The sequence below is a fragment of the Protopterus annectens genome, chromosome 6.part0, assembly GCF_019279795.1.
Source record: "Protopterus annectens isolate FY-2018-M chromosome 6.part0, PAN1.0, whole genome shotgun sequence".
Classification (NCBI taxonomy): Eukaryota; Metazoa; Chordata; order Ceratodontiformes; family Protopteridae; genus Protopterus; species Protopterus annectens.
Genome location: NC_056737.1, coordinates 1924567573 through 1924580444, shown reverse-complemented (window position 1 = coordinate 1924580444; position 12872 = coordinate 1924567573). Strand labels below are relative to the sequence as shown.

Sequence of the window (12872 nt, the reverse complement as noted above, 5' to 3'; positions counted from 1 at the left end):
CTGGAAGTTTACACTATAACTTCCAATGGGTGGAGCCTAAACCTTTTGAGAGAATCAAACTGTCCTCACATGTCAAACAAATGTTCATATCTCTGGAACCGTATGGGTTATGAAAGTAGTATAAATGGCAAACTCTTCAGCAAAAACTATTTTGTAGTGGCAATATTCTTCAGGCTGTAGGTCATAGGATCATAGGAGGTTAGTAGGCTATTGGCCGTGAGCCCTTATAAGCCTAGCCAAGAGTTTAGCCCATGTTTAGACAAGTCAGCACCCAGAGCCCCCTGTCCAGCAGGGACACAGGTGGAATTCCAGATGTGTATTTTCCATTTCCCGTCCAGTTTGCACTTAAAAAGGGACAATGAGGTACTCTGCTTGACGCTGAGAAGGGAGTGTATTCCACAGATGGGGGAGTCTGAGAGACAAATGTGTCCCGCCAACAAGTCCTATTGATATTACAGTCCAGGTTGAGGTCGCGCTTACAGGTTGCTCAAGTGGAGCTTGAATTGCAGATATGCAGCAGTCCCATCAAGGCATTGTCTGAGATTGCTTTGTATGCCAGACAGAGGTTACCTGTGAGGAGTCTTTATGAAACTGAGTAGAGGGACAAGACTTGTAGCCTATCTGTGTAGGGCAAGTGTTTGAGGCCCTGGATTCCCTTGGTGAGGAACCTATGTGGTTTCTCCAGCTGCTGCATGTGCTTTGCAAGTTACATGATAAAGGGGACGTTGTATTCGATAATTTGCCTTATAAGGGAAGAATACAGGGATATTATGACCTCTGTCCCTGGATGAAATACCCTTACTTATGAGGTGGGCCATATTAGAAAGCTTTCCGTACAACGGAAGCAACATGGTGGTCAAAAGTCAGATTGCTATCAACCTGGGTGCCCAAATCCCTCACTACTGATTGTGTACTTAGGACATTGTTATTAATGTGATATGTGGGGATGTCACCCTTCCCCAAAGGGGATGATGCATTTTCTGGCATTCAGCTTGAGGCTTTCTGGCACCAGTCATTTGTTTGGGTGAGACCCTCTTGGAGGACGTCCACATACATCACTTGGGGAATGTGACGGTTCCCAGCTTGCAGTCATCTGCAAACTTGGTCAGCCATAACCCACTAGTTTTGGCCTCCACCTCAGAGATGTATATCCTGAATAATAGAGGCCTCAAGACCGATCCCTGGGGTACGCTGCTTGTTACGGGTCTACAGCTTGAGGTGGCTTCCCTATTTTGATTAGGTGGGTTCCATCAGTGAGCAAGTTTGCTACCCATCTGATAACATATGGAATTGATGCCAAGTTGAGAGAGTTTATCTACTGTACCCTAGTGGGGAATAGTGTCGAAGGCTTTGGCCAGGTCAAGGTAGGTGCTGTGCACAGTCTTCCCCTCATCCATGGCTTTGGTGACTGTCTAAAAGAAGTCGACCAGATTTAACAGACATGACCTTCCCTTGACAAAGCCAAACTGTTTGGGGTCGAGTGTTTGGAGGTTGCCAATGTCTATGTTAATGAGGTCCATGATTGGTCTTAAACCAAATTTTGTAAGTCACAGTAAACACAGTAACTATTACGTTTGTAATATCTTGTGAGGAACTTACAATATCTCAGCAGCCACTCAAGTTATATACATACTGTCAGCAGCATTTTATTCATCTAGCTGAGAGCTTTCATATTAGGCTTAGGAGCTCTGTCTGCGTTACTTGGTTGTTGAGATATTTAGAAAAATGTGAAAATTCTATCTATATAAAATCATAAAAACAACAGTTAATATCTCTTTACCTGCACTAGACAGAGGTCAAATATTAATGCAGTTTGCCATTGTGTAAGCTTTAAGATGAAATCTTTTAAAACCTTGTACATAACATGGTTTTACAATTATTGATGCAAATACGAACAAACAATATTTGACACTGAGACACCTGGAACTGTCACTCTGATGTAATTGGTTAATAGTTGCATAAAAGTTATTTTGTATCTGAAATACCTAAATGTTATAAGAAACAGAGTAAGCTACTCAAATGCTACAAGAATAAGCTTTTATTTTGGCAAAAAAAATGAAGTTCTCTCCTTTATACTGGCTGTGGGTATGTTTTGCCCTGCAAAATCTGACATTTCTACAAAAAAATTCCCGCTTTAGGCATTTGAAAAGGTGGCTACCCTATATTCTTTCATTTCATATAACCCGTATAACATAAAGTAACTTATCTATTTTTTTAACATATTCTTTACTTCTATTCTTATATCCATGTTTATTTTATCCACTCTTTTTATACCTTCAAAAATCTTTACATGGTTTTCCCCATAACGTTTTTTTTACATTTCAAAAACACATGCTGTGTAGTTTCTTCTATATAGTGTAAACATATTTTATCATTTTTCTTTTTATCATATTCCCTTTTACAGGCAATTTATTACTAGTCTCCAAAAAAAAATCTTAGCATTCTACTTTCTGATTTGATCATTTCTTTCTTATTTTTATGGCTTTAGTTTTTTCATCTGTTAGATTTTCCTGTGGCTTTACATAGTAATGTTTTATCTTTGCATTCTTATAACCTACTTTTCTATCTTTTTTCTATATCAGTATATATATTTTCCCCACAAAATATTTTTCTTGGTAATATTTTATTTCCTCATTTATGCACTGTTTTTCTTTTACTGTTTTTTTTCCCATATCCAAAAATGTATATTTACATTGATACAGTTTTATTACTAATCTCAACTTTTTCATTTATCCTCTTTAATACCTTGTACAAATTTAATGAAGCAATGTATATCACTGGGTCAGTTAACCCTGAACCACCACCTTTATTTAACTAAAAAACTCCTCTGTTTACTGGGTTTACTCTAGAACCATGTGTAAATGAAAAAACTGCAACAATTCAATTTCAAATATTGTTGGCAACATAAGTACACTTGCTAAGTATGTTATTTTTCCCATCAGTACTGAACTAATCAAATGAGCTTTATTTCAGAATGATAATTTTATGTTTTCCAGAAAAGACAATTTAGTTTTATTTCTTCTGTTTTTTTTCCCCATTGAATTCTACTTGCATCTTTATTCCTAAATGTTACATCTTCATCTGGACCTGCAACCAAATACAGATTTACTTCTCCTAATACTTTAATTAGCTCACTTAAAGAAATATCCTTTTCCAACTCTTTGTTCTCATTTCCTGTTAACTTTTTTTACTTTACGTTTTTGTCACTACCTTTTTTCTTTAAACATTTAATTGTACATATTGTACTATACTATCTATAATATTTCCCTGAATTCTGTTTCTCCTTTTATATATTTTTTAATTATACTACCATCTTCCTTTACCAATCTGCTTAAGTAACACAATACTTTTCTTTTTACTTATAAAAAAATCTTTAACAATTGTATATTTTTATTTTTCATATAATTCTTTGTCAAAGTACTTTCCATCATTAAGTTCTAAATCTTCCACTGCATCATTATATAATTTTATATTTCTTTCTCAACCTTTCTCACATCATATTGCCACTGTAAAAAGAAAATAATTTTTCCACCATTCAGATCAATTTTTCTAAAATGTTTTTTTTTTTTAGTAATATGGTCTTTCCATAACTGTATTACTAATCTCTTTCCTTCTTCATTCCATGCTCTCTCATTTATCCTTTTTATTCCTTTGCCTATTTTTTTATATTTGTTTTCCTTTATTTCTAACCATATTATAAGATCACAAAATCCTGTTTCAACTACCTCCCTTTCTCCTATAACAAAACCTACTGATACTTTAAAATCTATTTCAGTTCTATACATGCACTTTTCTAAGTCCATGAAATTTTGTCTCAAAGTTTTAACTTACCACATCTTATAACTTTTAACATTTTTCTTGTATCATTTCCTTTCTTTTCACACTTGCATTTTAAATTAGTTTCCTGTTAAATTATTCATATTTAGCACTACACAGTCTAAAATCTGATTAAATAAGCTTTCTTCTTTACAATTAGTATAAGCGTATAATGTTATAATTCTATCTACTTATTCTTTCCATTTTAGATCTACAATTGTTAATCTTCCCATTTTTCCCCAAAGTTACATCTAGTATCTTTACTGTAATTTATAGAATACTACTATTCCGGAACATCTCTCCTTTTCCCAAATTCCAGTTTCTTTCCTCCCCATAGTTTCTCTTTCTAATCTTGCTTCATTTGTTAAAAACTGTGTTGTCATATAATTACATCTACATCACATGTATTACACCACTCCAAAATTCCTCTTCATTTTACTATATTCTTAATACTATTCACATTTACAGAAAGCGCTTCATGGTTTCATAAGTTGATAGCTAATTGCTAGGCTATATTTCTATAATAGGCCAACCTATGCCTAACCAGTTTCTTTCCTGACATGAGAATCAAACAGTGTGCCCCAATCTTTAGCTCTAAGTATTTTTTCATCCATTTAATTTCTTTTTACTTGTCCTTGTACATTTTCTTTGTCTTTTACCCTTTTACAAATATTTTTTTCCTTTTACTGATTCCCAATTTGTCTTCCCTTATTTGAGTACCTTATATGCCCTGTTTATAATTTTTTCATGTATTTTTTCTTCTATTTCCACTGCTACTAAACATTTCTTCTGTTCATTCTTTCTTTTTCCATGCTGTTTTCATTTTTGCAGTCCATCCGTAAATGTCAAATTTTGTTACATTTATAACTTATCAATTCACATTTTGTACATGGTCTCATTTGCCCACAAATATAAATTTTTTTAGTCAGTTACTTTTCTAATGTCCTTTTCTACACACAAAAACAAAGCATGTTTTGGGGTGTCCCCAGTATTTTACAACACCCTTATTCACCTCCACATTTATCATGCTTGGTATATGTATCATTTTTTTCTTTCTTTTTAACACAATTACAATTCCAGTTACCAGTTCATAACCCTTTTGTCATAAACGTATATAGTGTCCAGTACTTCTTTATATAAAGCTTTCAAATGTCCTTTCAAAGTCTCATTCTACTTGTGTTTATAATTGTATGTTAATCTTTTTTTTTCCTTGATCTCAAGGCTTTTAGCACACCTAGCTTGTCTGTCAAGAAGTGATCCTTTGTTTGCAAATTCATATTCATTACTTCAGTAATGGTGTTCATCCACCTTAGCTTCTGATGATGTCTTCATTTCTTTTCAATTTTTCCCATTGTCGATGTCTTTTCTGGTGACTCTTGTATTTGCATTATGTGGCCAAAGTATTTTTATTAGGCCTGTCCTTACTCTAATTGTGACTTTGCACCTTAAGGCTAACTTATTGGGATTAAAAAAAAGAATATTAAAAATGCTTTACCTTATGTAACAATATTTTGCAATTTAAGACTACTTCCTGAAGTGTCGTATTTGACATCTAATTCTTCACGTGTAGCCTTATAAACTGGCTAGTATTTGTTTATATTATCCCCAAGAGAGAAGTTTGAAAAGGTCTTGATTTCTCCTTCCTCCATTCATTCATCATATATCCAAGTCTTCAAAAATTGAAGGTCTCAAAGATTTCTGCATTATTCGGGCTTCTTTGACAGACCACCCCCCAAAAAAAGTCTCATCCTGAGATGCTTTGGATAGCCACTTCTGCGTCTCATCTTTTCTTTATCTAGGCCCTGTGGCACTCAACCTGTGTGTTTCATTTAAACTGCTTGTCTTTGTAAAGTTCCCTGGAATGTAGGATTTTCCCATAATTAGGCTAGTAAGGTATATTGGCTTTTCATCCTCTCTATCATTTGTCTGAAATATTGTGCAAAATTCTGTCCAGACAGACCTACTTTAGTCTGATGAAGTTAATAGTTTTCCTGTGTTTTGCCAGATACTACAATTTCTTTCTGGTAAATTAGGACATTCTACATTAGCTTCACTGTCTCGGTCAACTCTGCTGTCAACATGAGTATGACTCCATCAGGTTAAGCCAATTACTTTAATTTTTTAGTGGAGTTTGGTAGATAACTGTTGATCTTTAAAATCAGTAACTTTCTTAGTGAGTTTAATATTCCGCCCTGTGTTGGAGAAGTAATGAACATTTTTATTCATTTCTGTAGTCTGATTAGTGTTTTCTAATTCTGTGGTATAATTTGCATACTTGTTACATGATTGGTTCAGTTTTGCTAAATATTTGTTGGTGTTAATTTCAGAACCGTGTTGTGCGACAAAACCCTGGGGAGAGAAATTATCATATATTTTATGCACTACTTGTTGGTACAGATAAAGAACAGAGAGGTAAGAACCATTTTTATCTTAGCCAGATTTACTTTGCTAACTTTATTTTTTCAGCTGTTTTGGTTATTAAATACCTGCTAGGCATGCAAGTCTCTTTAAAATGGAGACTTAAGTCAGTGATATAATTAAAAAAAAAAAGATCAGTGTTGCGCTGGATATATGTTTGTGTCTATTGAAATGAAATATGGTTCTGCTAAATTATATAGCCCTTGTATCAACTTAGTCCCTATATGCTTAGTCAGATTTTTAGAGTTCTCTCACATGTATTTCAGAAGAATTTACAATTTATGTATTGTTTGCAAAATATATTTTATATAACAGATAGTTTTTATTATGAGCTGTATTTTATTTTGCAGGAAGGCTAGAAGAAAATGTTCTGGAGGATAAACACTTTGTAATGAAGTAGTGAGAGCAGAAATGATAAAACTCAAGGCCACATTCTAAATTTTAATCTTATAATTGTTGTTTTAGTAATTTAATTAGAAAAAGCAGAAATGCTGATTACAGAGAGTATTATGAAAATATCTTATTTACAAGCTTTACAGGTTGTAGGTTTTCTACAAAATATTACAAGGAGATGGCTTTGTATTCACTGTACCTGTCTGAACTGTATATGCCAAATTGACCATGAAAGTTGACTATTTCTTTTATTTATAACTGTTACAGATGCATTTTGTCTCTCAAGTGCCAAATCCTTTCACTATTTGAATCAATCAGGCTGTATCAAGGATGAGAACCTTGATGATAAACAGATTTTTGATAATGTCATGGTAAGTTAATTTTTTCATGTCTTAGAACAGCTTACTTGAAAGTCACCATAAAACGTCTACATAATGCTGCTTCTGTATTACAGCTTCTTGCCAGCAACATGACAAAGGGGTTCATGCATGTGGGTCTCTGATTGCACAACATGTGGCGTGTGCGTGCACGCACCTGTGGCGTGTGCGTGTGGGCAAGTATTAATGTATTTGTATAGAGTTGAGGGCAGAGAATGACATTCAGAGTTTGGTATTTTGGTCTTTAGTACATGCATAGGAGAGTACTAGTCTAACAGTCCTAGAGCCTCTTTCAACCTAGCCATTCATGCTCCAATTTTCCCAATAATGAATGCCCACTGGATAGGACAACTTAGGAGCATCTAGAAACTATCCCTATCCATAACGGCTGCGGGCGACAAGTTGGGGTGAATTTACAGTTTCCCAGCCATTGGTCCAAATTGGATTTGATTAGGCTTAGGGAAGAGATCTGTTTCACGTGAATAGGGAATCTATTCCAGCGAAAGGGGCGTCTCTGAAACACAGGCTTATCCCTCCAACATGTTTTGTTTGTCACAGACAAGGTTTGGATGCTTAGATCAGCTAATGCTGGTGTGCTTTATTTTGCAGTTTAGAGATAGCCTTGTAGGCTATTCATAGATACTCCCTCAGTAGTCTGAAGGAGACTGCAAAAAACAAAAAGCTCGACAAACCAGGAAATGTACAATAAACGGAGAACTGAGCCCAAAAGCGTAATTTGTAAATTTTGAATTGTAAATTATGCAATTTTTTTGGAGGAATGTAATAACCTGTCCGAAATGTTTTTGAATAGAGGGTACCCTTGCAAACTGGTGAGGGAGATAAAGGAGGAAGTAGTCTCTAAGCGTAGTGCAGGGTATTTCTGTCCTATTTTAGGTTTCCAGTTAACATCTACGAGTGACGTTGTGGTTGACAGCACGCGAAAGGGAAACCTTACTGGTACAAATCACCAACACAACATGAGGTTTTTGTGTACATTTTCCATAGATCACCTCTTTATTAAGGACATTTTGTGCAAAAATTGGAGAATCTTGTCAAGCGATAGGAACTTTCATGACCAGTTTGAAGCCCCTCCAGCAATCACATTCAGAAGAGGAGTTAACTTAAAAACCCTTTTAGAAGCTGGTAAACCTAGGGTGAGAACATCGGCCTTTAGTATGGGTAAATGTGGTTTTTGCAAACAATGTAGATTTATAAAGGAGGGATCTTCTGTTACAATTAATAACATTGAGTACAAAGTGAAAGGCAAATACAATTGCAATTCTAGAGCAATTGTTTGTGGCAAATTGTAATTCATGTCAGGCTTTCTATATTGGAAAGACCGAGCATAGGTTAAAACAGCGTATGTACGAACACAACTACGCTATCTCTAAGAAGGAACCTACTAATGCTTTAGCTTGCCACATTACTAAACACCCAAGCCACCAGTTTCAGTTTTTTGTACTGAAACAGGTGGACGATGCCCCACTTATAGGTCCTTGGCAGATTCAACTTGAAATGGAGGAGCTGTATTGGCAAATAAGGACTGCAGCCCATTTTTCTCCAGGTTTGAACGAACAAATTTCTATCTCATGTATTTTGAGGAAATTAGCATTAAAAAGATAGTTATAAGGAGATGACATTTAGTTAATCTTGTCACTTAGTGTAACAACATTTTTTGGAACTACATCCTTTGAGACACTGGATGTAATCAATTACAGTTAAGTGAGCCCTGGTCGATAAGTTTAATTTAAGTTAGTTTTGTTTTATAAACTAACACTGTCCATTGTAATAACCTATGGTTATTAATGAAGTACGTGGTTTTAAATATATGTTTTAAACATCAGCTTTACATGCTTGTCCATAAGCATTTTAACGTTTTTACATTTAATTTTGTTCAGTTTTTTGTCAACATTAGACATTATTTTAAAAGAAGGAAGTATTCATTACTAGGCTACCTGTGTTGCACTAGTTTAATTGAATTAATGAATTACAGTCATCACCTGATGTTAATTAGTTTTAAATAGGATTGTAGCTTGCATTCTGTGTTTGTTCGTTTATTTTTCATTCTGAAGAAGGAGGGGTATTAACCCTTCCGAAAGCGCTTAATAAATTTGTTCCTTTTTTATTTACAAATTACGCTTTTGGGCTCAGTTCTCCGTTTTTTGTACATTTCCTGGTTTGTCGAGCTTTTTGTGGTTTGCAGTCTGAAGGAGACAGAGTACAGGGACAGGGCTTTGAGACAGCCTGCATAGGACATATTTACACCTTGTATTTATAGTGAGGAACCTCTGTTTCCGTTTTAGTTGTTGCAAACTACTGGTCAGGTAGAATGCCAAAAGGTGCATTGTACTCTATTATTGGTCTGAGGGCTGAGTATAGTGGGACTCTGATCTCACTAGTTGTGGATGCCATGCCCTTACTTATAAGTTGTGCCATGTAGAAGGGTTTTCTCACTACCATGAACACATTGTGATCAAAGTTCAGGTTACTGTCAACCCGAGTTCCCAGGTCCCTTACCTTTGGATTAACTCTTAGGGCAGTGTTCTCAGTATTGTAATTTGCAGGGGTAGTAGTCTTCCGAAAGGGTATAATTATGCATTTTTTTGCATTGAATTTTAGGCAATGGTTGTAGCAGCAGTTATTTCTGTCAGCCCTTTGTGGAGGATATCTACATCTTTGGAGGACTCCAGTGATCGCACCCAGCTTGAAGTCAGCAAATTTGGTCAGCCAAAGGCTCTCTACTTTTACCTTGATTTCAGAGAAGTATATTCCAAACAGGAGAGGTCCTAGTACTGGGCCCTGTGGGACACCATTAGTAACATGTCTCTTGGTGGAGGTGGATTCCTTCACTCTTAACTTCATGTTCTGTGTGGCATTTCACTATCCATTGGTTGACAGGGATTTATGCCTAAATTTGATTTGTGAGTCTGTCTAGAATACCCAAGTACAGTATTGTCCAATGCCTTTGCCATGTCAAGGATGGAAGCATGTATCATTTTGCCCTTGTCTCTGACTCTAGTGACCTTGAAGTTCACCAGGTTTAGTAGACTTTATCTGCCCGTGAAGAATCTGAACTTGGATGTGTCCAGTGTTTGAAGATTTCCTGTATCTTTATCAGTTCCACAATAATTATTTCCATGGCCTTGCATATAAGACTAGTCAAACTTATGGGTCTGTAGTTCTGTGGGTCTGTTGATGGTCCACCTTAGTATAGAGGAATGACACTTGCAGTCCTACATTCCTTATGAATGAAGCTTGTCTGGAGGCTGTAATTCAATAGAGATTCTAGTTGGCCTAGTAGGTCATGTTTCAAACTATTTAGGAGGTATCTTGGGATACTACCAGGACCCATTGATGCAGTGATCTTAGCTCTGAGGAGTTCAGTGAGGATCTGTTTAGTAATAGTTGGGAAGAAATGGTAGAGGGTATTTCCTCTTGGTAAACTGGGAATGATAGGGTGGTGAATTTAGAGCTAAATTTATCACCATTAAATTTACTACATCCCCCCAGTATGGTTTAGGAAGTTACATTTACTGTTAGTTCAGCACATGGGTGTTCCCTTTAAGGTTGTATGCATAAATGAAAAGTGTCTTATGGTTATCCCTAGCCTGGGAGAATATTTTTGTCTTGACGTAAGCTTTGGTGGGCTTGATTTGTCCCCCAAGTTACTTGTTCAGACTGACAAGGGTCTTTTTTTGTCTTTTGGGCATAGCCATTCCTATTTTTGTATAGTATGTGCTTTTGTTGTACAACATATTTTATAGTGAGCGTCCACCAAAGGAGCTTGTTTTTGGAGTTTGCCCCAAGTTTATTTCAGTTTGGAACTGCTGTTTGTAAGCAGTTATTTACATGCTTGTACAGGGTTTCCTGTAAACTCTTCTGCACAGGCCACCATGATCTCTTAAATTTTTTTTTTTTGGGGGGGGGGGGGGCTTGGAATTTAACTATGCCTTCATTTAAGGAGGTAGTTACCCTTGGGAAAGCTTTTAAAGGTTCTGGGATTTGTTGGGTGTTCAGTCTTTGTATTTATTTCAAGGGTTATTGCTTTGTGATCTTATCTGACTAATGAGGACATGGGGAGTGCAACATTACCTTACATTTGAGTACCACATCCAAGATATTTGCACCCTTAGTAGCTGTGCAGACTAGCTGTTTCAGGGTGTTTGCATTGACAAAATCCAGGAATATTTGAGTCTGCATGTTGTGTATGTAACTCAGTTTATGGTAGGATAGTGGATGTCTGCCATGAATATGGTGATGGGCTGAATTGTGTGACTCCAGTACATTGAAGTATGTGGTATAGTTATCCTGGGTCATAGATAGGAAACTATTGCTAGCAAGGATATGGTATTGTGCTTTACCTAAGGTTAGCTGGACATGGAGTAACTCAAGCATGTCATATCGTTTTGCCAGTTTTGAGGTGTGCTTACTTTTTATGTAGATTGATAACACTTTTGCCTCATGTCCCTTCTTGTGCAGTAGCTAGTCTGTGTAAAAGGCATTATAGGATGATATGAGTATCTGCTAAAAACCCTCAACCAAAATACCAACCATCTCCTTAAGTCCTTCCAAATTAATTTCTTTATGGATATTTAATTTTTAGTTCTAATTCTGGTTTGCACTTCAATGATAACCCAAATATTTTGTCTGCTTTACCATTCAGGGTCATGGGTGATGGTGTATTCTAGAATGTTATCAGGAAGGGGGACCTTGATTTCGTAAATCTTTGTGGATGCAGAAAGATAGCATCTGATCTGCTGTATGCAGGTACAGCATGTGGTAACTTTTACAGCAGTACCTGGACATTTTTAAAGGACTATAAAGATATTGGCGTGTATGAATGTACTTGTGCAAGGTTGCATACTTGGTTGACTGGGTTAGTTTCACTAGGACAGTGGCACCTCTTTAGGGGAGGATACTCAAGGTGATGTTCATACTGCCTAAGGGAAATTTGATCAATGCACCAAGGTACTTCCTTATACCCTTTTTAATAAGTTCTGGGGGATCTTGTTATCCACCCAAGTTACTGCTTCCTGTGGTGGATGGGGACCTTGGTTTAACTTCTCATCCAAAAGGATGAAAGCAGTAGTGCTGTGCCCCCGGAGCTGCTTTAAAGTCTTTACTTTTCCTGAGGTGGGCTGTACACACTTCAGTAGTCATCTCTTTTTAAGGCAAGGAGTGATGTACACAAACTTTAGCTGGTCTAACCTGTGTTCTCTCTTAGGAAAGCACGTGAACTGGCAGCAGTGCGTGTCAGGCAGTGAGTTCAGGCAGGAAAGATTCGCTTTCATTTAGCAAAGGCAAGAATGCACATGCACAAGAAAGTTATCTACTTATCCACTGTCAAAATCACAGAAAGCTTTTGTTAGAGACTCAAACCCAAGACTATCAACCTACTTTGCCAGTGTCACTGTCACTTTATCAGCAAGATCCTCCAGACAGATGTTGAATTGTCTGTTAAAACCATGCTGGGAGTTTCCCTGCTAAAAGAGCGCTTTTAAGGGAGAACACAATATTTGTCTACCCAGAGTCTGCTGTTGGTCCAACAGCAGCCACACCAGCATGATATGCTGGAGTTCAAGTCCCAAATGAAAGCTAATATTCAACTCTGATTTTAACGAAAGAAAAGAGGCTGAGAAAATGTACCTATAAAACCTCATTTTCTAATGTAGTTCTTTGGGACTGAGGGATGAAGCCCTGATTACAGCCTAGATAACTACAGTATGATTAAGAGGTCAGCCACCAGAGGAGCGCGGGGCAGGGTAATGGGAGTCTGCAATCGTTGCAGGCTCACTCATCATTGGTAGAGGTAGGTAGCTTTGGATCATTCTTGGGTGACACCCATAGGACCATTTGAGGTTAAATCCA

At 36.6% G+C, this 12872-nt stretch overlaps 1 protein-coding gene across 1 annotated transcript in view; it reads left to right on the top strand.

Annotated features, from left to right (window-relative positions):
- LOC122804987 (unconventional myosin-X-like) overlaps nt 1-12872 on the top strand; it is a 2302513-nt gene that overhangs the window by 84043 nt on the left and 2205598 nt on the right. The window contains exons 4-5 of the mRNA XM_044075233.1: nt 6144-6228; nt 6895-6998. Of these exons, the coding sequence (XP_043931168.1) occupies nt 6144-6228; nt 6895-6998 (189 nt within the window). The remainder of the gene's footprint in view (nt 1-6143; nt 6229-6894; nt 6999-12872) is intronic.